At 45.0% G+C, this 25,298-nt stretch overlaps 1 protein-coding gene across 1 annotated transcript in view; it reads right to left on the bottom strand.

Annotated features, from left to right (window-relative positions):
• Positions 1-20,858, bottom strand: part of Bcr (BCR activator of RhoGEF and GTPase) — a 142,403-nt gene extending 121,545 nt beyond the window's left edge. Inside the window, exon 1 of the mRNA XM_047560046.1 lies at positions 19,231-20,858. Coding sequence (XP_047416002.1) covers positions 19,231-20,515 — 1,285 coding nt within the window. The 5' untranslated portion in view covers positions 20,516-20,858. The remainder of the gene's footprint in view (positions 1-19,230) is intronic.
• Between the last annotated feature and the right edge of the window lie 4,440 nt (positions 20,859-25,298).

Raw genomic sequence — 25,298 nt, 5'->3', positions numbered from 1 at the left:
TAACTTGCAGCCATGAACTCCTAGCAGTTACTTCTCTTTAGCCTTTCTCTCACCCTCCCACCATGCTTTCCATCCCTTACAATCCCAAATATACAAGGCCTCCAGGTATGTTCCAGTTCTCATCTCCACAACCCTCTCCATGTTCCCTTCCTTTTTTCCTCTTCATTCTTAGCTTGGTTCTTTTCTCTCAAATTCCCTGAGGACCTCTAGCACAAACCTCACCATCTTTAGTCTCAAACAATCTGTCACCCCCTCCTCACAACTGGCTCCTCTTGTCCTCTCTCCACCCCCTTTTCATCTGAAAAAAACAACTCCTGGTAACCAACTCCCAGTGGACCATTTCATATATAACTACAAAACTCACCTTGCTCAGGCAAAGCTCCAAAGCATCCCCTTTCCTGTTCAATAATCTTCAATGGCTCCCCAATGTCCCCAAAGAAAGCACAATGTCTTCACGGTGGCTTTTGAATCCCACACAGTGTGACCCCAACCCTCCTATCCACACTCACCTCCTCCATGAGTTGCATTTTACACCAATTCTCTAACCAGAATAAGTATGCTATTTTCTGAGCATATTGAATACTTTCCAGCCTCCCAGCTCTTATTCTCACTGGTCTCTCTGCTAGAACACTCTCCTCTCCAAATAACAAATAGATAGACATAAAGTTTCCCTTGCTGCACATTCCATAGCAGTGACTCCTCTCCAAGTCTCAAAATTTGTCCCCCAATTACTGTCTTCTAGGGTACCTGCTTGTCCCTGCTCCCACTTGGCCCACAGGCTCCTTACATCCTAGTTAAGGGCTGAGTCTGAACCACCTTCCTAACTCCCAGGACATCAGGAGGGAACAAACTCCTCCTGAAGAACAGATCAGTGTTTTTCCTATCAACTCTGCCTCTTAAAAAACACTGAATATTTAACATTACTGAACTGTACACTGAAAGTGGCTAAAATGGTGAATTTTATGTTATTACCATAATTTTTTTTAAAAAAGTGAAAATAAAGGGATCCTGGTGACTGCAGGATATAGCTGAAAAGCAGGTGGGTTCACTGTACCATCTTCCACTCCCTGGAGGTTTCAAGATGGCACTGGTTATTAAATTAAGAACATCTGTAAAGTTAGCTTCATGCCTCCCAAACCAAACACTGACATTTTTTATCGATATACCAAAGGAAAAGTGGAAAGCCTTTGGAAGATGATATCCATACATTAGTTTTCCACTATTAAGGTTTAAAATTTGGGCAAAAATAAACAGTGCTTTTGCACATGTCCACAGAGTGAATCTCTGACACTGGGCATCTACCTAACTAGAGTGATTTAGAGTCAGGGTATGGTGACATCCTACCAATCAACAACAGCTCTGAACCCAGCATGCAACATCTATACCTCTGAGTGGACAGGGAGATAGACACTGACATTGCCAGTCTACCATATGCACCCACCAGGTTGATGCCAGTGTTGTGGGTGGTACCACTCCATGATTTCAGGAAGGACAGTGGGACAAAGATGATCCTATCTATTCAACTATAGAAAAGGTCCAAATGGAGCAAGGGATGGTCTTGAGCCCTGTGATGGTCTGAATATGGGTAGTGTCCCCCAAAGTGATACATGCATGTTAAATGTATGATCCCCAGAGTGGTAGTATCAGAAGATAACACAGACCTTGAAGAGGTTGGCCTAATGGGAATCCTTAGGTTACTAGGAATATGCCTGTGAAAGGGATGGTGGCACCCTGACATCTCTTTGTCTCTCTGCTTCCTCACTTAAGATGTGAGGAGTGAATTCCCACCCTGATGAGCCACCCTTAACAGAGGTACAAACCCATGGGGATGCCTTGAACCTCTAGAACTGTGAGCTAAACATATTGTACCTCTTTTTACTTCATAAATAGCATGAGTCAGGTATTTTGTTATAGTGATGGGAATTTGACTAAAACAAGTTATTTACCTAAAACTAAAACCTTGGAACACTCAGCTATGTGGGTCCCTGGTGCTCCTCTACGGGAACCCCTATGAGGGAAACATTCTGCAAAATACAGTGTGAGACACACAGTGCTGTGCTCTTCTCCCCCAAACAGAGGCCCCAGTGAACTCAGCTTCTTCAAAGCTTGCTGCCCAGCCTTCATCCTGGTAAAGCAAGAGAAGACCAGAGTGAAAAACTTTTGAGTTCATTACACTGAGTGTAATCAGTCAGACACAAAAGGACAACTGTATGACTGCACTAAAGTTACTGAATTCACAGAAACCAGGGGTAGAATGTTGGCTGCTGTTCTGTTGTGGGAAGGTGCAATGGGAAATTATTGCTTAATAGGTGTAAAGATTTAGGCTGGGAAGATGAAAACATTCTAGAAATGGATGGTGATGATGGCTGCACAACAGCGTGAATATATTTTATGGACTGAATGTCTGTGTCCTCCCGAAGCCTGTTCTGGAATCCTAATCCCTGAAGTGAGTGTTAGGAAGTGCAGTCTTTGGGAGGTAGTTATGGATGAGATCAGTGCCCTTAGGAGAGGAATAAGAAAGATAATTTCAACCACATGAGGACACAATGAGAAGGTGGTCATTTATAAACCAGGTAAGGGATCTTTACCAAAAACCCAACCATGCTAGCACCCTGATCTGGGACTTCCGGCCTCCAGAACTGTAAGAAACGAATATCTGCTGTATAAGCCATCCAGTCTGACACATTCTATTACAGCAGCCTGAACTAAGATAACATTCAATGCCACAGAACTGTACCCTTAAAAAATGGGCAGAATGGGTGTTGGAGTTGTGGCTCAGTGGCAGAATGCTTGCCTTGCGCATGTGAAGTACTGGGTTCAATCCTCAGCACCAAATAAAAATAAATAAGATAAAGGTATTGTTTCCATCTACAACTAAAAAAAAATTTTTTTAACTGAGCATAATGGCAAATTTTGTTACACATAATTTACTACAAGAAAAAATGGGGTAGGCTGGGGTATAGCTCAATGGTATAGTGCTTGCCTAGCATGCACAAGGCCTGAGCTCCATCTCCAGCACTGCCCCTAAAAAGAGAGAAGGAAGGGGAGGGGAGGGAGATCACAACCTTCCAGACTCCAGATGGAAAGGCAATGCTCTGAACTAGCAGGTTTCTGAAGGACAGACCATTAAGGACCCCAGGAAACACCAAGGATTACTTGTAGCATAGTCCTGACATATGCTACCATGCGGACAAACCTAGAATACATTATTCTAAGTAAAAAATGTCAGACACAAAACACCAATTAGATCCAGTTCATATAAAACATCCACAAAAGGCAAATTTATAGAGACAAAAAAAGGAGATCAGTAGTGGTTGGTCTGGAATACTGAAGAACTCACGTGCGTAAGAGTACACATATTAGAAGAGCTCATTCCAATACTCCTCAAACTATTCCATGAAATAGAAGAGGAGGGAACCCTACCAAACTCGTTCTATGAAGCCAATATCACCCTGATACCTAAACCAGACAGAGACACATCAAGGAAAGAAAATTTCAGACCAATATCCTTAATGAACATCGATGCAAAAATTCTCAACAAAATTTTAGCAAATCGCATACAAATATATATTAAAAAGATAGTGCACCACGATCAAGTGGGTTTTATCCCAGGGATGCAAGGTTGGTTCAACATTCGGAAATCAATAAATGTCATTCACCATATCAACAGACTTAAAGTTAAGAATCACATGATTATTTCAATAGATGCAGAAAAAGCATTTGATAAAATACAGCATCCCTTCATGCTCAAAACACTAGAAAAAATTGGGGTAATGGGAACATTCCTAAACATTATAAAGGCCATCTACGCTAAGCCCATGGCTAATATCATTCTAAATGGTGAAAAACTGAAAGCGTTCCCCCTAAAAACTGGAACAAGGCAGGGATGCCCTCTTTCACCGCTTCTATTCAACATCGTCCTTGAGACTCTAGCCAGAGCAATCAGACAAACCAAAGAAATTAAAGGGATACGAATAGGAAAAGAAGAACTCAAACTATCCCTGTTCGCTGATGACATGATTATATATTTAGAGGAACCTGGAAATTCCACCAGAAAACTTTTAGAACTCATAAGTGAATTCAGTAAAGTAGCAGGTTACAAGATCAATGCTCATAAATCCAATGCATTTTTATACATAAGTGATGAATCTTCAGAAAGAGAAATTAGGAAAACTACCCCATTCACAATAGCTTCGAAAAAAATAAAATACTTGGGAATCAATCTCACAAAAGAGGTGAAAGACCTCTACAATGAGAACTACAGAACACTAAAGAAAGAAATTCAAGAAAACCTTAGAAGATGGAAAGATCTCCCATGTTCCTGGATAGGCAGAATTAATATCATCAAAATGGCTATACTACCTAAAGTTCTATACAGATTCAATGCAATTCCAATTAAAATCCCAATGATGTACCTCGCAGAAATAGAGCAAGCAATTATGAAATTCATCTGGAAGAATAAAAAACCTAGAATAGCTAAAGCAATCCTCAGTAGCAAGAGCGAAGCAGGGGGTATTGCAATACCAGATCTTCAACTCTACTACAAAGCAATAGTAACAAAAACGGCATGGTATTGGTACCAAAATAGACAGGTAGATCAATGGTACAGAATAGAGGACATGGACACAAACCCAAATAAATACAATTTTCTCATACTAGACAAAGGTTCCAACAATATGCAATGGAGAAAAGATAGCCTCTTCAACAAATGGTGCTGGGAAAACTGGAAAACTATATGCAATAGAATGAAACTAAACCCCTATCTCTCACCCTACACAAAACTCAACTCAAAATGGATCAAGGACCTCGGAATCAGACCAGAGACCCTGCATCTTATAGAAGAAAAAGTAGGTCCAAATCTTCAACTTGTTGGCTCAGGATCAGATTTCCTTAACAGGACTCCCATAGCACAAGAAATAAAAGCAAGAATCAACAACTGGGATAGATTCAAACTAAAAAGCTTTCTCTCAGCAAAGGAAACTATCAGAAATGTGAAGAGAGAGCCTACAGAGTGGGAGAATATCTTTGCCAACCATACCTCAGATAGAGCGCTAATTTCCAGAATCTATAAAGAACTCAAAAAACTCTACACGAAGAATACAAATAATCCAATCAACAAATGGGCTAAGGAAATGAACAGACACTTCACAGAAGAAGATGTACAAGTAATCACCAGATATATGAAAAAATGTTCAACATCCCTAGTAATAAGGGAAATGCAAATCAAAACTACCCTAAGATTTCATCTCACCCCAATTAGAATGGCGATTATCAAGAATACAAGCAACAGTAGGTGTTGGCGAGGATGTGGTGAAAAAGGAACACTCATACATTGCTGGTGGGGCTGCAAATTAGTGCAACCACTCTGGAAAGCAGTGTGGAGATTCCTCAGAAAGCTTGGAATGGAAACACCATTTGACCCAGCTATCCCACTCCTTGGCCTATACCCAAAGGACTTAAAATCAGCATACTACAGAGATACAGCCACATCAATGTTCATTGCTGCTCAATTCACCATAGCCAGATTGTGGAACCAACCTAGATGCCCTTCAGTTGATGAATGGATAAAGAAACTGTGGCATATTTATACAATGGAATATTACTCCGCAATGAAGAATGATAAAATTATGGCATTTGTAGGCAAATGGTCGAAATTGGAGAATATCATGCTAAGTGAGATAAGCCAATCTCAAAAAACTAAAGGACGAATGATCTCGCTGATAAGCGGATGAGGACATATAATGGGGGGTGGGACGGGCTAGCATTAGGTTTAGGGTTAGGTTTAGAGTTAGGCTAAGGAGAGCAGTAAGAATGAAGGAAAGAAGGACTGTGTAGAGGGAAAAGAGGGGTGGGAGGGGTGGGAGGGGTGGGAGGGGTGGGGGGGAGGGGAAAAATATAATAAACATCATTACCCTATGTAAACGTAAAAAAAAAAAAAAAAAAAAAGAGTACACATATTTTTATCCAGTGATTTTATACAGTTTTTTTTTTTTTTTACTGTGTTCATGAATTTATTAACTTTTCATCTACTTGCTCCTCTAACATATTTTAGCTCAGTGTCTCTAAAGTGAGTATATTCAGAAATGGGTAAATAGATCAGGTTATGTTGTGTGTGTGTATACAATTATGACATAATGAATCCCACTATTATGTCTAATTATAATGCACTGACAAAAATAATAATTAAAAATTATCCCCTCAAAAACAAATAAAAGGAAATGGGTAAATAGGAAAGAAACCAGTGAGGAAAGAGTTCTGAGGGAATGGGTTTGCTACAGTGAATATGGCCTCAAATAGAATGTTCCCCACCCCTCAAATCCAAACTTTAGACACAGTGCTGGGTGCATGTCTGCTTGTTTCTTTATTCCAACTCTTCTCTTTTCCAGAAAGTGTCTCAGTTATGTGGAACCACAAAATTTAACACTTGTCTCAGAATTCTTCCTTCTAGGCTTCTCAGAGGATTCACAAATGTAGTTCATCTTCTTTGGACTGTTCCTGTTCATGAACCTGGTCACAGTACTTGGGAATCTGCTCATCATCCTGGATGTCAGCTCTGACTTCCATTTCCACACCCCCATGTACTTCTTCCTCTCCAACCTGTCCTTGGCTGTTTTACCTCCACCACCATCCAAAAGATGATTGTGGACATTCAAATTCACAGCAGAGTTATCTCCTATGTGAACTGCCTGACACAGATGTCTATTCTTATTCTTTTTGGATGTCTGGATAGTCTGCTGTTGACTGAGATGGCCTATGACCAGTTTGTGGTCATCTGTCACTTACTACACCACTCAGTCATCATGAATCCCTGCCTTTGTTGCTTGCTGGTTTTGGTGTCTCTTCATCACCATTTTGGACTCCCAACTGCACTGCTGGATGATGTCACAACTGGCCCTTTTTTTTTTTTTTTTTTTTTCATTTTTAAAAATTTGTTCTAAGGGTGCAAGGTTGTCTTTAGAAAGAAGGAACTCAAGAGAATTGAACTCAAGGACACTTGAGCCACATCCCCAGCCCTTTTTCATATTTTATTTGGAGAAAGGGTCTCACTGAGTTGCTTAGCACCTTGCTAAGTTGTTGAGGCTGGCTTTGAACTCGCAATCCTCCTGCCTCAGTCTCCTGAGCTGCTGGAATTATAGGAGTGTGCCACTGCACCCAGCAAGGTTCCCTTTTTAGGTAATGAAAATGTCCTAAAATTAGGCAGTGGTGTTGGTTGACTGTAACTATAAAAAAACCACTGAGTTGCATATTTTCAATGAGTGAACTACGTGATGTAAATCATATCTCAAAAAGTTTTTTTTTTTAAACCACCAGCATTCTCAGGAACATAGCTGCTTCTACATAGGGCAAGGGGAATGCAGAGAAGCCACAGACCAAGTCATACCCGTGTGCTGCCCATCCTCATTCCAAGCACCCTCTAGGTTTCCAGGCAGAAGTCTTCTTGGAGGGTAGAGAGAGAGAAAAAAAAAAAAGAGAAAACCCTGGATTTGCTGAAAGTCCAGTTATTCCAGTCCCCCAGGAGATGGAGGTCAGGCATGGCTGGAGGATGGTGGGTAGTCACAAGAGACCAGGTACCAAAATGCCCCTAGGGTTCTCACAGCTCCCAAAGATCTACAGAACATTACACAGCTATTCCCTGAACTCTCCAGTACACACCAAGGGGTCATGGATGACACAATCCCAAGGGAACTGCCAAGGCTTTCACACTGGACCTGAACTCCATGGGTATACGAGTAACTCCAGGTCACCTCCTCTCTGGTTTACAAATCCCTTGGCAATCTGCAGACTGAGTCTGAATATTCCAAAGCATTAGTAACAACTTTTCCTCTTTCTCCCTTGTTGCTTATTAAAATGTGAAAATCTATGGTATTTATTTATTTATTTATTTATTTATTTATTATCTTTGCAGTGCTGGGGACTGAACACAGGGCAAGCATCCTACAAACTGAGCCATATTCCCAGTCCTAGTCTATGGTTTTTATGATTTTCACTTCCTTTCTTAAGACCTCATAGTCATTAAGAATGAGAACAGCCAGACAATGATACATGCCTATAATCCCAGCAACTTAAGAGAAATGAAAATTCGAGGCTGGCATAGGCATCTTGGTGAGGTCCTATCTCAAAATATAAAGGGCCAGAGGTCTAGCTCAGTGGTAGAGCATGTTCTAAGCCTTCCCACTACAATCTTGGTGGGGACGACTATGAGAGAAAAAAAAAAAAAAAATCAAGCAATTTTTCTTCTTTCAGATCCTAGCTTCCAGGACCCTAAAAAGCCACCAGGCCAGTTAGTCCAGGAACACCACAAGAAGGACCCTCTATTCTACCCTATCCAAGAGTCTCATGAGGGGACAAAAGCTAACCTGTCCTAGGTGGCTAGCTCTAAGCAAATCTCAGCTGATGTCAGTGAGGGGCCCCAAGGACCCTGAGTTGATGTATCTGAGGCTTGGCATCCAATGATGTAGCTGGCCTTCATACAGGGGCTACAATGGAAAAAATACATGTGGTACTTTGCCTCAGTCTATTCAGGATGCTGTAATAAAATACCATAGACTGGGTAGCTTAAAAACAACCAAAATTAATTTCTCACAGTTCAAGAGGATGGAAATCCAAGATCAAGGTACCAGAAGATTCCATATTTGCTGAGGGCCCACTTGCAGGTTTACAGGTGGCATCCTCCCATTCACATATGGCAAAATGGACAAAGAGGCTCTCTAGGATTTTTTTGTTTGTTTATTTTGTTTTGTGGTGCTGGGGATTGAACCCAGGGCCTTGTGCTTGTGAGGCAAGCACTCTACCAACTGAGTTATATCCCCAGCCCTGGGATCTCTTTTATAAGGGCAATAATCTCATTCAAGAGGGCTTCACCCTCATGACCTAATCACCTGCATAAGGCCCCACTCCTAATACCATTGCCTTGGGGGTTAGAATTTCAACATATGGATTTGGGGGATACTGGCATTCAGTTTACTGCACATCATTTTTTTTCCCCCTCAGTACTAGAGATTAAACATAGGGGCTTGCACAGGCTAGACAGGTAGGCAAGTATTCTACCACTGAGTTACACCCCCAGGCCCTCTTATTTTAAGAGAGGGTCTCACTAAATTGCCCATGCTGGCCTCAAACTTGCAATCATCATGCTTCAGTCTCCAGAGCAGCTGGGGCCACAGGTGTATGTCACTGTGCCTGGTTATGCACACTTCTAAAGTGGAAGAACTCCACTGGACCCAGAAGGACTAGGAAAGAACAGAAGGTAATGGAGGTCATGGAAGACCCCTACTGGATCACTGGCTGAGTCAGGTGATGAAATGGGCTGTCCCTACTGAATTATGTATTCCCCTTTTGAGATTTTTTGCTAAGCAGTTATAATTATTTGAAACTGGTTTGTCCCCATCAAAATTCATTTTAATGCTTAATACCTCAAGGAAGCAATGTTGAGAAGTGGGGTCTAGTGGGAGGTGTTTGGGTCATAGGGGCAGAGCACTGCTAAATAAATTAATGCCATCTTAGGGAATTCCCATTCATTTGGAACTGGACTGGCTCTCTGGAACATGGAAGGTTATAAAGCAAGGTTAACCCTGTGTTCTGCATCTGTGCACATACCTGCTCATTATTTTGCTTTTCTTCTATGTGTACAGTAGAATGAGGCCCTTACTGGAAGCCAAGTAGATGGGGGTACCTAATCTTAGCCTTTTAGCCTCCAGAACTGTGAATCAAATTAACCTCTTTTTAGAAATTGCTCAGTTTCAGGTATTACTGCAGGAAAAAAAAAAAAAAAAAAGGACAAAAACCAATAATGTTCAATCAACTGACATTAGATACATGGGGCCAGACAGGATGCCCAATGCTCCAACAAAGCCCCTCGGGGTGGGAGGCATCCCCTTCAGCTGACAGAGGCCAATGGAGAATGAAGTCCCTGTACAAGAGCACCACAGGGACAAGTCCCAGGTTTCCTGGGCAAGTCCAGATCGTCTGTCCTCAAAGTCTACATTCTATGCCCAAACTAGATCAACATATGTTGCATTTAGGCCTGTTAAGAATGCTCAACAATGCCTTGTTACATACAGAAAATCTTTTCCTACTCTACTATCAACTGACCCCAGTGGCACTTCAAAAAGAAAGCACATCAAGTCTTTCAAGTGAAGCAAATCTTAAAAAGCTCTTTACCAGCCAACAGCAGCACTTGAGTCAAGGATCCCTGTGGGCTGTTCTTTCTTGGCTCTGCCTGGCTGGCTTCCTCTGTGACTGGTGCATGGAGTCTCCTCCTCTTTTTCCACTATCCACCTGGCAATCTCCTGGTCATCTTGTAGATGACTCCTTCCTCATGCTCCCTGGACACCCACCAGGCTCCCCAGTCAGCCTTCTCTATGCCACTCTGCTCTATCCTCCCAGATAGACCTTGTCACTCTACACCTCCCAGAACCTGCTCTCACCAGACCATGGTCAACAGCAAGGTTAACATTCAAAGCACTTGACTATTGGTTGGTAAAGAAAGATGGACAGGTAGTAGTCTTTCAACAGATCTCTCTTAGGTTCCTTGCCATAAAACTTATTGGTGGACCCTCAACAGAGTCCCCCAGGAGGAACTACCAAGAGACAGAAAATTTCATCAGGCCTGATAGCATACCCCTGCAACCCAAGCTATTTTTAAAGCTAAGGCAGGAGGATCATAAGTTCAAGGGCAGTCTAGGCAACTTAATGAGACTGTTTCAAAATTTAAAAAAAAAAAAAAAAAATGTAAAGGGCCAGAAGTACAGTTCAATGGCAAAGCACACCCTGTATTCAATTCCCAGGACTGGGTGGTGGTGGGAGGAGGCTCAGAAAAATCGTGGATATCCGCAAAATAAGATATGGAAAAAGATATTCCAGGATAACTGATGCCTTCAAGGATCTACCTGAAAGCTGGGACCAGATGGTTTATATCATAGCACCAGACTGAAAAGCACCTACAGGGAGGGCCTATCTTGTGGTACTCAGTACTGTCCACACCTGACGAAGTAGGTGCCTAATACATGTTTGCCCAACAACTGATCAAGGTCCCCTCCATCTGTGTCTGATGTCATGGGTCATCCCTTCCACCAACTGCTTGACTTTGGGCAGATTATTTTATGCCTGTTTGTCTCAGTCTTCCTTAGACCCTATCAATGGACAGCATATAATTATGATAAAAATCTTGCTCCTGCCACTTCACAAGGATGTTTTGAGGGCTCATGAAACAGCCTCTATGAAAGCTATATTTATTACACAAATGGGGTGTCCCAGTCTTCCCAGCCTCAGCACAAGCAGACACATTTATGAACTTGCCAGTTGTTCTCCTGCGCACCAAACACCCTCTGGGTCCACAGTCATTTTACAAGGTTGCAGCAACAAGAGCCAGAATCCAAGACAGGTAATTAGCAGGCCCCAGTCTGAGGATTTGGGATGCTTTCTAAGGTTGAGAAGAAGAGGACCAACCATAAGCAAGGACAAAAATATAACCAGCCAAGTTGGACATGGTGGCACACACCTGTACTCCCAGCAGCTCAGGACGCTGACGCAGGAGGATATCGAGTTCAAAGCCAGCCCCAGCAAAAGCGAGGCACTAAGCAACTCAGTGAGACCCTGTCTGTAAATAAAATACAAAATAGGGCTGGGGATGTGGCTCAGTGGTTGAATGCCCCTGCGTTCAATCCCTGGTACAAACACACACACACAATCAGCCAGATAATCTCCAAAAGTTTCATTGCTGGGCATTAGTATCATTAGGTCCCAGAAAATCCACTGCCACTTACTCAATAGGAATAAGTGGCCTTTGTCCAGATCAGGAAAGGGTCTGAATAAACAAAAACCTTAGAGATGGAATCTCATTTCATCTTCAACCTGCAAACACTTCCGGTGCCTGAGATGCACAGACTGACATGGATTCAAAATCATCATCAGACACCAAACACTGTCAGAACACCCAGAGTGTGACACATCCTATGGGACACAGAAGAACATGCTCTGCCCTTGTCTTAAGGATCTCACTGCCCTCAAGAAGGAAGCCAGACAGACACAGGATTAACAGGAAATAGCTGCATGCATACAGTTAAAGAAAGATACACAGTTAGGGGAAGACACTCAAACATTAGAAAGGTTTTGTTTCTGTTGGTTGATTTTTTATAGGACAAGGCCTTAGAAATAAGTCTTTCCCCAAATCCATAAAGAAAAGCAAGGAAGAATTTCCCTGAAAACACTACCTGGCAAAAAGTAGATAAATAAATACTCAATAAATACTTTCAGTGATTGAACAGAAAAAGGTGGGTGGCTTGGTAAGAAAGGTATGTAAGAACAAGGTTAATGAAGAAAAATATGGAAAAAGTTGTGTTAATAACTTTAGGGCTAGGGATATTAAGTCAGTAGTAGAGCACTTGCCTAGCATGTGCAAGACTCTGGGTTTGATCCCCAGCACCCTTGAAGCTTTAGCTTGTAGCTCTAATGTCTGACCAGTGTTGTCTCTGCCCCACCAGGCTGCCTTACACTACATTATGCTTTACTCAATTTCTTCCTAAGACATGGCTTCAAAAGGCCAGCCCTAGTGCACTCTCTCTCTCTGCCATGGCAGCCCTTGCCTCTGCTGCCCAATGAATGACTCACCAAGTATGACAGGCTGAACTGAGTCCCTCCAAATTTCATGTTTAAGTCCTAACTCCCTGTTCCTCACTGGGACTACATTTGGAGGTAGGGCCTTTCAACAGGTGATTAAGTTAAATTGTAGTCACTGGGGTGGCCCTAATTCAAATCTGGCCTATGTTCTACAAGAAGGGAAAGTTCAGACAAAGAGAGATGCCAGGGAAGAAAAGCCATGCAAAAAGGTAGCAAGAAGGTGACATCTGCAAGTCAAGGAGAGAGGCCTCAGATGGAACCAATGCTGTTGGCACTTTGATCTTGGATATTCCAGAAGTGTGAGAAAATAAATTTCTATTGTTTAGTTCATTAGGTCTGTGTTATTTTGTTGTGGATTAGCCCTGGTAGACCATTACACTGGGCTGCTTCAAGATGTGTGAAGGTCAAGGAAATGTCACCATTACTAACAGGTGTTTTCCTGAAGACAGCATACCTACTAAGGATCGGAGATGGGCAGTTAAGGATGAGAGTGCTGCTCCAGGGAACTTCGAAACTGTACTTGAGTGAAATATGCCAAACACAAAGGACAAATATAGGATTCCATTTACATGAAATACCTAGGATAGGAAAATTCACGGGAGTCAAAGCAGAATGGTGGCCTCTAGGGCCTGAGAGTAGAAGAAATGGGGAGTTATAAATTAATGGGTACAGAGTTTCAGTTTGAGAAGACAAAAAGGTTCTAGGGATAGGTCTGGAGATGTACAGTCAGTGGTAGAGTGAACGCTTAGTATGTGCAGGGCCCTGGGTTCAATCCCTAGCCAAAAAAATAAAAGTTCTAGGATGGATGGTGATGGTTGAACCATGTGATACTTGATGCAACTGAACTGCACCCTAAAAAACAATTACAATGGTACATTTTATGTTATGCATATTTTGCCACACTAAAAATAATAAACCATGTTACATAATAACCTAGTTCAGTTAAAACAAGTATATTTTTTTCAAAGAAAAAAAATTCCTCTTTGAAGCCAAGCAGTTGTATTCCAGCCAGGGTAAAAAAAACTCCCATGAGGCTCATAGTTAATTTAAAGACACCACCACTCCCTGAGCCTTGATCCAAAAAGCAGCACCTCAGCCAAAACTGAGATCTAGTGTTTAATGACCTGAGAATACTTCCAAGATGCCCATTCATTTGTTCTGAAGGTTGATCCCTCTCAAACCACATGGGCTAGCTACAGCCAGGGCCTGTCTCAAGTAGGTTTGAGTGTATTACCCACTGAACTGTGTCCTAGTGGGGGCTGCAGTCACATATACAGGCCTTCCCAGCCACAGAACTACTAACAGAGGAAGGGATATGGCTCCTAAATCCAGAAGCAACAAATTAGGCAAAAGGGAGTCATGGGGCAGGTACATTACCTAGACCCACTCAAATCAAGGGCATTTTCAGCTCCTTCTTTAGTCAAATGTTCCAAAATGCTTCATTTTGTTCCCAAAACATGGTACCCTTCTAGAGCCAGAGAACGCTTGTAAAATTCAATCTAGACTCTTGTTTCCATCCTGTTGGATCTACCTACTGTGCCTCTTTTCATGGGGAGAATACTACACTCAATCCAGAGGAAGTTACTGGTTCTGGTCTAAAGAGGCCACAACGGAGCCAATGAGAGGCCTAGGTGACCTTTTACAGCCACACAGTTATTCAAACCAGTTGCCTATCCAGTCAATCATCCAAGGGAAGAACAAGGCAGTGACCATCCTGGTGCTAACACATTGCTGGAACCCAAAGGGCAAATTAAGTTGCTCAATAAAAAGATGAAAACACAGGACAGCAACTCATGAGTGGCCATGGAGAAACACAAGATCAAAGGATCAAGCCAGGGATATCGCTCAGTGGAGCAGCACATGCTTAGCACACGCAAAGCCCTGGGTTACAATCCCAGCACCATCCACCCCAAAAAAAATCTGAGGGTCACACCTAGAAAAGGGTTGAAGGGATGAAGATTTGGTTCACAAATTCCTTAGACCTAAAAGAGGAAAGGACCAGAGTAGGGATGCTTAGAGTGCTTGCCTAGCATGTTCAAGGCCCTGGATTCAATCCTTAGCACCACACGCACACACAAAAAATTAAACACAGGGTGGACTGGTGCATGCCTGTAATCCCAGGTACTCTAGAGGCTGAGGCAGAAGGGTCACAAATTCTAGGGTGGTTGGGGCACTTCAGCAAGATTCTGTCTCAAAAATAAATAAGATGGCTAAAGATATAATTCAGTGGTACTGGGCTTGTCTAGCATGTGTAAGGTCCTAGGTTCGATTCCCTGTTGTCAAAAGAAAAGATATTCTCATGGAACAAAAAGGGAAACACCTTGGGCTATCTGGTCTTCTCCCTCAGGAAATGGTTTGCCACACATCCTCTGGAAGGACAATTTAAATATCCTGATGAAACAGGAAAATATAGATACAGTCAATAAGATGCTTATTTTCCAATTCTGACCTCCACAACAAGATGTGAAAAGGAGGAAAGACTCTCCAGTGTATGTTATATGGAAGGCTCTGAAACAGGAGACCTTGAAAACACACTAATAATTCCTGCCTTCAAAAAGCATGCAGTCACCAGGCATGGTGATGCATGACCATAATTCCAGTTACTTGGGAGGCTGAGCAGGAGGATCTTAAGTTCAAGGTCAGCCTGGGCAACTTAGCAAGACCCTGCTCAAAATTTAAAAAAGGATTGGGGATTTAGCTCAGTAGTAGAGCTCCTGCCTACCATGTGTGAGGCCATGGGTTTAATTCCTAGTACCACAAAACAACAAAAAAACTACAACATGGATAAATCCTGAGGGCGTTACATTCAGTGAAATAAGTCAGTCACAAAAAGACAAATATGGTAAGATTCCACTGATGTGAGGCACCCAGAGTCATTGAATTCATAGAGACAGAAAATAGAATGGTGGTTGCCAGGTGCTAGGGGCAGGGAAATGGGGAGCTACAGTTAATGGGTATTGAGTTTCAGTTTGGAAAGGATGAAAATTTCTGGAGAAGGATGGTGGCGATGATTGTACAACAATGTGAATGTACTCAATGCCACAGAATGCTTAAAATGGGTTAAAAAGGCAAATCTTTGTATTTTAAAAAAAATTTTTGTAGTTGTCAATGGATATTTATTTATTTATTTATTTGTGATGCTGAGGATTTAAACCCAGGGCCTCACACATGCCAAGCAAGCACTCTACCACTGAGCCACAACCCCAACCCCAAAATCTTCATATTTAAAAAAAAAAAAAAAAAAAAAAAAAGGATGGCTAACAGTAAATTTTGTTATGAATATTTTATCAATAAAAAACACACACTGCCAGGTGTGGTGGTGCACACCCCTAATCCCAGCTGGAGAGGCTGAGGCAGGAAGAACACAAGTTCAAAGGGAGCCTCAGAAATTTAGTGAGGCTCTAAGCATCTTAGCAAGCCCTGTCTCTAAATAAAAAAAATTTATAAAGGACTGGGGATGTGACTCAGAGGTTAAGTGTCCCTGGGTTCAATCCCTGGTACAAAACACACACACACACACACACACACACACACACACACACAGGGGATACAGGTGATCCCCAGCCTTTGCTGTCACCTTCCCTTGAGCAAATAGCTCCTCCTCCCCAACCTTTGGCTGGGAATGAGCCAAGGAAGCTAGAAGCTTCCCCAATCTCCCTCCCCTCCAAATACATGTGTGCATATCCCTCTAAGCTCCCAGATGACAAGGACCACTCTTCCTTCTCTGTGTCCCTCACAGCACCATGGGAAGGACTTAGATAAGACAGGACTCATAGCTGTCTGTTATCACCCCCATAGGCAGGCCCTCGGTGTTCAGAGCTGGAGAGACCCCTGGACCAACCCAATCATGCTTTTTCAGATAGAAATGTGGGGCAGCAGCAGAACATCATAGAACCACCATGAACTAGAAGAAATGGGGCTTTGCATTCACGCTGGGCCCCATGATCCCAGCTTTGCCACTTTCTGGTTGTATCCTTACCTATAAATGGATAGCCCACCATGTGATGAAAGAGTTCACAAGGGGCCCTGCATGAAGCATTAAGTCATTGTTCCCAGTACAAAGCAGCATGTGATAGTGTCAGCTCCTTCACTTAATCAGTAGCAGCCCTCAATACAGAAATAAGAACATGCACTCATATGAAGGGATTCTGAAGTTATTAAAGTTGGGCTACCATGTCTACCACTGCTGAGCATTAGGATGACTTCCACCCCTGCCCCCCCCCAACACACACACACTGTAGTTATCCTCACTGTTCCTTTTCAGACCAGCAGGTCCCACAGTCATCTAAAGAAGAACATCAGTAAACGGTCCAGAGACAGACGGCTAAGCCAGTGCAGGATCTTTCTTTTCCCACCAGCCACACAGGGCAACATGTCAAAGGAGATTGTTGGGCAGAGTTTACAGTCACTTGGAGCTAAAACAAACAGGAGTTTTAAAGCCTAAAAGGATCCAAACCCATAAGATGTACAACACCAAAAGGGAATCCTAATGTAAACTGCAGATTGTAGGTGATAATTAAGTGTCAAAACATCCATTTGTGGACTGTCACAAATTTACCCTCTGGTCGGGGATGTTGATAATGTAGGAAGCAGGTGTGGGGGCAAGGAGCACCTATATTTGAATTTGCAGTGAACTTAAATGTGCTCTTGAAAAAAATAAGTCTAGCTGGGCAGGGTGGTACACACCTGTAATCCCAGTGACTGGGAAGCCAAAGCAGGAGGATCTCACATTCGAGGCCAACCTGAACTCAGCAAGGCGCTGTATCAAAATAAAAATTAAAAAAGGGCTGGGAATGCAGCTCAGTGATAGAGCGTCCCTGGGTTCAATTCTCCAGCACAAAAAATAAGAAAAAAAGAGAAAGAGAATATGGGACCTTGAAGACATTCAGAATTCAGCAAAGAATCCAGAAAGTTCTAAAACTAACTCCTATACCCTATGTGCCTCTCATGCTGGACCTCACTTCCTTTCTAGTTCCTACCTTCACCTGCTTGGACTTGCCCTGGGGTCCAATTATGTGGTGGGCAACATGACCATGTCTATGGAAGCAGTAGGAAAGGCCCAACTTTCTAAAAAGTCAGAATTCCCCATCAGCAAGAGTATTGTTTCAGACTGCAGATCTCAAAAAAAACTTTTATTTTCTTTTTTAATAACATTTTCCTGCATAAAGCACTCTGCGGGCCAGTGTAAACTGGTTCATCTGGTCAACAGCTGGCCAGACAAGGCTGGTGCCCAGTAACTACAGGGCAATCTTCCAGACCCAGAAGAAGCTGATGGGCCTGCAAGGCAGGCTTCTGAATCCTACAGCTTCTTGTTCCTCCACTAAGGATTGAGGGAATGCAGCTGAGTCAGGCCGCAAGCAGGTCCCAGACACTACCACAGCCAACCCCAGCTACAAACAAGATCAACAACTAGAAGTACCTAAAACAAACAGGACAGAGTGCTGAGCATAAAAAGGCAGCTTGACCAGCCAAAAATAGCCTCACTTGTTTCAAGAGGACTCTGACAAATGAAGCACATGTAACTCTATCTGCAGAAAAAGAAAAATCAATGAAGCAGAAAACCGGATCAGTACAACAGGGACCAAGACTCCAAGAGATTCCCAACAGCCTGATATACCCCCATCACAACCAAACCCCACAGCCCACCCACTCTATCTTTACCCCAACTACGAACTGTGCCTAGATCTCATAAACCTAGTCTCATGATACCAAATGTCTAATGACCTCTACATAAAGTGCAGATGTTATTGTTAAATCCCATAGATTTAATCTTAGGGCTGGGGTCAGATCATAGATTGGGAGGCCAAAATAAGTACCTGTGGGTGTTCATCCTTGGTTAACGAGAAGGCCAGGGATAAGAAACCCGTGGGTTAAGATGAACAGAGAAGCCTGTGGATGAGTAATAACGGGTGAAGCCTCCCATCAGAGCCAAGCTGATCAGAACGGGTGTGGCTCTGCTTCAGTTACAGATAAAATCTTCATCCCCTGATTTTCAGTGCCCACTGAGTCAGAACTGCCTCTCACCTCACTTCCTTCTAATTTAAATCTTCACCTGCTCTAACTTGCTAGCAAATGAACCTGACACTTCTAAGGCCTGGAAACTAGCACAACTTGGGTTCTCCAAATGTGTAATACAACCCTCCAGGACAGGAATGGTGCAATATCCGAGAATGTCCAAGACACAGATCAGTCCCCACTGAAAGGATCTGATCTAGGTGTCAGAAGTGACTCTGGCTTTATGCCATCCTCATTGTTCAGTGTGAAGAGACCATATGGCAAGATGACAGGGCATTTCCCTCCCAATTTGCATGCTGTACTTTCACTAGAACCAAAGGAACAAATCTCCTGCCGTCACAGGTGCCACCCCTCCCAACCCAATCCCGTTCCAAACAGAATTTACGTTTAGGAGAAGGTAAGTTAGTTTGGATGCAGGATCAGCTGAAATCTGCAGGGCTTAAACAGCACTTAAAAAACACTTAAAAAAAAAAAAAAAAAAAAAAAAGGACCCCCCCCCATCCTCCTCCACAGCTTCCCCTTTGGTATGTCCTATCACTTAATAAGATTCCTGCCACAAGTGCAGACTGCCCACCCAAAGTGGTGACAGGTACCCACCTGTATCTCCATGGAAGGTGTTGTCCCCATCGCTGGGCCAAATCTGCCCAGTCTTGCGGACACCCACAATGGTCGCCTCAGACACCACTACCTGGCACTGCCGGTGCCGCTTCTGGCACTGCGGTGTCGGGGGGCTGCTGCTGTCAAAGGACTGCTGCGAGTTCTGCGAGGGTGAGCGGCTCTTGTCTCGGAACATGCGGTAGGTGGTGGGGCTTGGAGACACCCGGCTTGACTGGCCGGAGGAGAAGTCTTCTTCGCTGGAGGTAAGATTTTCGTTGGAGCTGCAATCCGGGGTGTAGCCACCTCCGCTATCCTCAAAACTCCGGGGGGAGTAGGACCTGCGGGGCCAGGTGAGGCGCTTCTCCTGCTCTGAGGTGCTCTGGCTGCGCAGAAGCGGGCCCTTGCCCTCCCCTTCCACCATCATGCCTCCGATGTAGATGCTCTGGTAGGGTTGATACTCCAAGGGCGGCCAAGGGGGTCTGCTGCCGCCATTGGTGTTGATTAGGTTGTCCTTCAGGAATCGAGGGTTCAACTCTGCATCCTCGTAGTCGCCGTCGAGGCCACAGCTGCTCTCTGAGGAGCGCCCGCGGTAATGGGGCCTGGGTGCGTCCACCAGACCCGGTCCCGCACCTTGTTGAGACTTCTTGCGCTCCATTTGCATGGCCTGGCTGCCCAGGGAACTGATCCGGTCAGACACTTCTTTGTCGTTGACCTTCACCAGGCCGCGCTCGTGGTGAAATTCGACATTCACGTAGAAGGGCTTCTCAGTGTCCGCCGCCCCGGGCTGGCCATGGCCCTTGCGAATCCTCTCGAAGTTGGATCTAAGCGCCGCCACACTGGTGGGGGGTCCCCGCTCATCCCGGTCGGCAGAAGCAGCGGCGCCAGGTTTGCGGACGGCCGCCGGCCGGGCCTTACCTGGGGACCCTTCTCCGTCGGGCCGGGCCTCGGATTCCTCGGCGGGCGGCGGATCCGCGCCGTCCGGGGGCGCTGGCGCCTGGCGCAACGCCGGCGCTCGGGGTTCCGCGGCGCCGTCAGGGGGCTGTGCGGCGCGCCGAAAGCCCCAGCGCTGCCGGTCATAGCTCTTCTTCTCCTTGGCCAGCAGCGTCTGCAGGTATATCATGCGGAAGCGCTCTTGGTTCACCTCCTGCTCCAGGCGCCGGATAGAGGCCTTGCAGCGCTCCAGCTCTTGCTCGATGTCACCTACGGAGCGCAGCTCCATACGCGGCGGCTCAGAGTCCGGGAACTGCGCCTTCCAAGCCTCCGCGAAGCCCACTGGATCCACCATGGCGCTGCCGGCCTCACCTGCACCGCCGGGCAGCGCGCAGGGTCCCCTCAGCAGCGACGCGACGGCCTCGCCAGGCCCGGCCGCGAGCGCCGGGCGGCCCCCATGGCCAGGCTCGGCGGTAGCGACGAACAATGCCCGCCCCCTCCCGGGCGGCAGGTGAGGCGGGAGGCTCGACCGCCCCGGGCGGCGGGTAGCACGGGGCGGGACGCGCACGTGGGGGCGGGGCGCGCGCGGGCGGGGGAAGGGCGCGGGGTTGCGCGCGCCGCTATTGTGTGCGGGGCTCCTTGGCGCGGGGCTGTGCCGGGCGACGCGGGATGGGCGCGGCCCTCGGCTCGGCTCGGTCGCCCCTAGTCCTTATACACTGCTCGTGCGCATCTCTCTTCTTGCTCCTCAGCCGTCCCGCACCAAGGCTGCCTCCTCTGTGGACGCAGCGCCCCACCCGGCCCGCTCTCTCCGCACTCCCGCCCGGCCCGCACTCGGCGCCGCAGGAAGGGGAGGGCCGGGGGGCGGTGGCCGCGGCGCGGCTGATGGAGTAGGGCTCGCCTCTTAAAGGGACCGCGCCGCAGGCTCCGGGTGGGGGTCCCTCAAGGCCACTTCCCCACCGAACCTCTCCTCTCCCTCAATCACTGAGCACTTGGGGAAACTGAGGCCGTGGCAGCGGTGAACCTGGCTATCCCACTCTTAGTCTAGGAGTGCCCCATATAAAGGACACCGGGCTCACTGGTTCAAAAAGATCCTTCCAATTCAGAGACCCTGGACAGTTCTGCACATCTGGACCAGGAACACCTTGTTCTTCATTTTCCTACAGCCCAGCCACTCACCTGTGTTAGGAACACCCAGCCAGGTCCAATCCAGAGAGGGGCTAGAGTGCAAAGATCCCCGGTGAGAGCCAGCGTCAGGCTGGGTCACCAATGGTCCACTGTACCTGTGCACCCAAGTCTCTAGTGTTGTAGACAGGAATGATAAAGCAACAATAACCACAGAGAATTGTCACAGAAACACCCTTATACTGAATGATAAATAGGAATTTCTCCCCCAGGTTACTCAACAACACATCTCCATTCCTGTGTTCCTGGAAAAAAAACTGTGCCTTTGTCCCCTGACTTCTGAGCTCCAGAGGTCAAAGTAGTTTTTCTGGGGTCTGCCTGACTCAGAACCTACCTTTTTAGACTCTCTCTAAAGGGGTCACCAGCCTCCACCTTGACCAGCAGGACTGAGTGGAAGATGGGACAGCCCAGAGTGGATTGTGAAATGAAATCTTTGATGGTTCCTCAGGGAAACCCAGAGATTTGAGACACACAGCAGAGTGCACTCTCTGTAAGCATTCTGATGAGTACAATTGAAAATAGCCAAACCAGTCTACTGGGTGAGGGGGAAAAGGAAACAGGATTTGGCAATCAAAGAACTAGATTTGAGTCCTGACCTTCTCTCCCTCTGTGCCTCAGTTTCCTGGGCATTGAAATGAGATCAAGAATATTTGCCTCCAAAATTTGCCCTGCATGGATTTAAGGAATTATCCTGCCTTCTCTCCAGTTCCAGTACCACTAAAAGCAGATGTCCTGACATCCAGTCTAGAGAAATAGAACCCAGAGCTAGAAGCCAAGGTGACCTGACTTCAGTTTGGGTTTCTGTGACTCCAGCCTATGTGACCTCAGCAATTCCCTTCACTTCTGTGGTTCACTTATGTCCTCATCTGCAAAATATTGTGAGCACCACATATAAAGTGCCTGGATGGGACACAAAATGGCCAGATACATGGCAGGTAGGATTTCATCTGTGATTGCCTCTTGATGTTGATGCAGTTAGAGAACCCTTAGGGCCCGCCTGGAAAGCTGGAAGGATGCTGCATGGCTCACTGCCGCCCTCTGCAGGCTTCTCCAGTCTCTTGGACTGCTTGTTCCCTCAGACTCAGCAGACTTCTCATCTGCCAAGCAGACGGTAAACAACACTTTTTGCTGGTGAGGAAACTGAGATGCAGATGGCACCCTGACTTTAAGGCCAGTGGAACAGAGATGTGCAGGAATTCCAGCTGTTCAGTAATACTGAGCAGCGTTCTATCCTCAGTAGCCTCTCCTTTAAAATGGGTATAATAAATCCTGATTCAGGCTGGGGATATAGAGCACTTGCTTATCATATGCAAGGTCATGGGTTCCATTCCCAGAACCACATATCATCATCATCATTATCCTGATTTCACAAGGTCATGACCAACATTAACTGCTTTCTTCAAATGGTCTGCTCAGATTACCCAAGAAGTGGGCCAGGGAAGATGAGAACCCCAGCCTCTAGAACCTCATTCCCTTATCATCAGCAAAAAGAATCCCCAAGGGACTGGATGTGGCTCAGTGATAGGGTGTCTGCCTGACATGTGTGAGGCCCTGGGTTCGAGACTCAGCACCACATATAAATAAAATAAAAAGATCTATTAACAACTTAAAAAAATTAAAAAAAAAAAGAATCCCCAAAGGACCGTATTTTTTGTTGTTGTTGTTGTTGTTTTTCCTCTGCAGACCGGGCCTCTCAGTTTCCAGAAGTAAATGTGTACTCAACAGGACCCATATGATCATTAAATGCCTGGGGGATAAAAGGATACCTTGGTGGAGGGGGCTTCATCTATCAATAAGATATTCCTTTATCTGGTTCATAGCCGCCAATTTATGTTCATATTAAATATTTTATTTATTTACCTATTTGTTTATTCATCCCCTTGTTTGTTGGTTCATTTATTTGAGATGGGGTCTTGCTATGTTGCCCAGATGGCCATAAACTCCTGGGCTCAAGTGATCCTTCTACCTCAGTTTCCCAAGTATCTAGGACCAGGCATGTGCCAGTGCACCTGGATTTTAATATTTTATACATGAGTAAACACCCTTCAGAAACTCTGAAAACATGCTCCATTCTCTTCACATAGCAAATGGCTTGTTAAGTACAAGCACACATCCAGATAGTGGCTATCTTCCCTGTGAGATGGCCTCTCTGACCCTAAAGACACTCCCTCCTTCCTCCTTGGGACTTCCCTGAAAGTGCTTTCACCTGGGTCTCTCTGGTCCTTTTCTGCAGAGTTTTCTTTCTTTCCCTGCAGAGTTTTTTTTTTTTTTTTTTTTTTTTTTATCATCAGTCATCCCTCCCTGAATGAAGGAGTGAGGAGAAATATGGAGTCTAAACATACATAAAACTCTAACTCCCCATTTGGGTCTGAACCAGCTAGATCTAAACTCCGGAGGAATATAGACCATTTGTCTTATTCCTCCCTATCCCTAAGTGCTTAGCATGTAGTAGATGCTCAGCCAGTACTGGTCAAATGAAGATGTGTGTGGCTCAGAGGAGAGCACAGCCCAGAGAGAAGCACTGTGTAAGTGTGTATAAATGATAAGGTAGTCAGAGCTGGGCCCTGGCAAAGATGTGTACCCTTGGGAGGGACTTCAGTAGGAGGCAGAGATTTGGGGAAGGCTTGCCTGAGTTGGTTACCAACAAGGAACAGATACACAAAGACAAGGAGACTTCCAAGTTGTAGGTATGTTTGAGGATCAGCTGGGTTGGGAGATCAGACTGATTTGGACATTAGAAGCTGAGATCAGAGGATGAGGCAGAGCCTTCTATGCCTGTAAGAAATTTAGGTTTCATTCAAAGTGCAAGTAAAAAACACTAAAAGTTCTAAACCTGCACTATCCAATAGAACTCTCCACCACAATGGGCATGTTCTACAATCTGCACTGAATAACATAGCAGCCACTTCCTGGTAGGACTACTGGGGCACCTAAAATGCAGCTTTGGTTACCGAATAAATGAATTTTTAGTTTAATGAATTTAGATTTAAGTAGCCACAGTGGTTGTTGTATTGGACAGCATAGTAAACAAAGTGTGATTTGCTGGGATTTGATGGGTAGAGAGTTGGAGGGATTGGAGGTAGGAGCAGGGTAAGCCTCCAGATCCATGGCAATTGTCCAGGTGGGAGATATGAATCCAGACTAGGGTGGAAGCAGGTGATGGAGAGAATGGGTTGGACTCCAGACCATTCAACTCATAGAACTTGAAGAGAAATTGGATATGGGGAATAAGAGAGGACCAGCCATGACCAGTGAGACACTGACTTTGAGGAGTAAGCAGGGTTCCCAACTGAGGCTTTAGGTGCTTATCACCCATTCACAGGGAGGAGTTAGGTGAACACAGAGCCGGTTGGCAGTACCAAGGAGCATTCAAGACAGAACCACAGATAGAAATTGAAGTATTATCAGTGATTGGCTGGTGTTTGGAGCATGGGTGTGGAAGACTCTCTTCCTGCCTACAGGGGACTATGTGGGGAAGGGACAGAGGTTAGACTAGAAAAGAGATAGAGGCAGAGATACTGAGAAGAGACTGATAATAGAGATAGAGACCTAGGAGTCAGAGGTGGGTAGATTCAGTGAGGAGGGCACAGGTCCTGTGCCAACAGCAGCTATGCCCTCTGGTGAAAGGACACTAGCTGGATCTAGCACTATCATTTTGCCAGCAAAGCAAAGGTGTGGCCCTGGATTTCAAATGGAGGCTAAATGGTCCCCAAGCACTTCTGTGGGGTTCAACAAGCAGAGGGGTTTCACTAAGGGCTGCACACCATTCCTGAGCAGTAAGTGACATTTATTTTTTTCCTCGTTTTACCTTTCTGAATTCTTCATAATGAAAATATTTACCTTTGGTAATTAAAAAAATATATTGGTTTTGTTTTTATTTTTACAGTTTTATTGAGGTATAATTAACATGCAATAAACTGTGCCTGTTAAAAGGGTACAATTTGATGAGCTTTGAC

Source organism: Sciurus carolinensis, chromosome 8 (assembly GCF_902686445.1).
Source record: "Sciurus carolinensis chromosome 8, mSciCar1.2, whole genome shotgun sequence".
Lineage (NCBI taxonomy): Eukaryota > Metazoa > Chordata > Mammalia > Rodentia > Sciuridae > Sciurus > Sciurus carolinensis.
Note: the sequence above shows the minus strand (reverse complement) of the source record. Positions and strands in the feature narration are given on the sequence as shown.